This window comes from Haplochromis burtoni, unplaced genomic scaffold (assembly GCF_018398535.1).
Source record: "Haplochromis burtoni strain Fernald_Lab_line unplaced genomic scaffold, NCSU_Asbu1 Contig_1086, whole genome shotgun sequence".
NCBI classification, from domain to species: domain Eukaryota; kingdom Metazoa; phylum Chordata; class Actinopteri; order Cichliformes; family Cichlidae; genus Haplochromis; species Haplochromis burtoni.
Genome location: NW_024583447.1, coordinates 18,444 through 20,398, shown reverse-complemented (window position 1 = coordinate 20,398; position 1,955 = coordinate 18,444). Strand labels below are relative to the sequence as shown.

General features: G+C 40.1%; 1 protein-coding gene across 1 annotated transcript in view; it reads right to left on the bottom strand.

The window, feature by feature from the left end:
- The window catches only part of LOC102307650 (NACHT, LRR and PYD domains-containing protein 3), a gene marked incomplete at its 5' end in the record, with an annotated part of 13,170 nt that overhangs the window by 7,412 nt on the left and 3,803 nt on the right, over positions 1-1,955 (bottom strand). The window contains 1 exon segment of the mRNA XM_042216505.1: positions 910-1,100. Coding sequence (XP_042072439.1) covers positions 910-1,100 — 191 coding nt within the window.

The following is a 1,955-nucleotide window of genomic DNA, read 5'->3' as shown; positions in this document are numbered from 1 at the left end:
TCTCTCGTTTGCAGCTAGTTCAGAATGCGGCGGCCCTACTCCTAACAGTCACTCGCCATTTTGAACATATCACTCTAATCCTGGCACGTTTAAACTGGTTACCAGTACGTCGTAGAATCAAAATCAAGATTTTGTTGTTTGTTTTTAAATCTCTGAATGGATTAGCTCCATCTTATCTCTTGGACCTTTTAACTAATACTTTTAACTTTTTAACTTTAAATAATACTCCAAGCAGAGTTCTTAAGTCGGCAGATAAGTTGCTTCTGGATATCCCCAGAACCAGATAGAAAAACAGATATGACTGAGCTTTTGCGGTTGCTGCCCCCAAGCTCTGGAACAGTCTGCCCCTTAACATTAGGTCTTCACCAACGCTTGACATCTTTGAAACCCGCTTGAAAACGCACTTGTATTTTCTAGCCTTCAATTGTGACTAGTCTTCCATTGTATTTTCTATGAATGTTCACCATTTTCATTATGTACAGCACTTTGGTTCAACCCGTGTTGTTTTTAAATGTGCTCATGAATGCATTTGATTTGATTGAAATTTGAAGTTTTATAAGTTGTCAACTAAGTCAGACCAGAGTAAAAGAACTAGATGCAAAAACAACCTTAGGTAAGAAGTAAAATGGTAAATGGCCTGTATTTATATAGCGCTTTACTAGTCCCTAAGGACTAGACCCCGCTTTACACATCCAGTCATCCACCCATTCACACACACATTCACACACTGGTGATGGCAAGCTACTTCTCTCTATGTCAAAAGAACATGTCACACAACAAGAAAAGGTTATCAGTATAAATGCAGTTTAGCTGGTGTAAGATTGCTGCAATCACTTTTATTTCCAAGGATAAATGGTGCACACATATCAAAGATCCCAGTGACAGTAGCATTTACCTGTGGAAGCTTACCTGTGCTTTCAACATTCTTAAGGCGGCATTTCTCAATACAACCCAGGCAGAGATTTTCTGCATGTGAGCCAGATTGATCCCAGTTTGAGCTCACACACTGTTTGCATAACCAGTGTCCACACTTGAAGTGGACTGGATCCCTCAAAACCTTCTTACACATTAGACAGCTGTTTGGATCCACATTGGGATAACTGTGGGAAAAACAATACAAAGCCTTCATTTATATTCATGAGCAGTTTATATGATGACATAAGCAAAACAATTTTCTCAGAGGCCAAATTCTTAAATAACATTTTTAAAAAGCTTCTTCACTCTGTTAAGGTGAGGTTATGCCCTGTTGACATCTTGTCCTCACCTGTGCTGATGTTTTGCCAAATATTACTGCTAAATATAATCATGAACAAAAACTTTAGGTCAGGTAAAACTCAAGGACGATGCAGCACAGGTTAGGTTTGTAAAGTTGCATCTGAATAAACCACAAGAGTTCTGGAAAAACGTCCTTTGAACAAATGAGACCAAAGTAAAGACATTTGTCCATGATGCACAGCAACACGTTTGGTGGAAATGTCTGTTTACCAAAGTATTCTAGAAACAAATGTGAGGCCATTTGTCTGACAGTTAAATATTGGCAGAAATTGTTTAATGAAACAGAACCTGTCATGTTATTAATTATACACGTGTCCACTGTATGATTCCCATTCCTGGTGCTTCCCAACTTCTGGACATACATATTTGAAAATTACAAACTTTAGCTTTTCCCTTACTGTGCAAAGAATACTGTGACAGAGGGGTGTGCTTTTCATGTGATCCATTACAAGTCTAGTCTGGTTGGTCTCACAACTACTCTCCCAGATCTGGTTCTGGGTGTAGATGGAAGTTCTGAAGAAACTGTCACTGGAATGTCTGTGGAGCACTGCTCCCCGGATCCTGCCAATTCTGGCTCCCCACTATCACTCTCTGTTTGGTCTGGAGGGCGTTTCATGGGAACAAGATGCCGAGGGTTCCGCCTAATTGTCCCACGAGGTCCCTCCACGAGATATGATTGT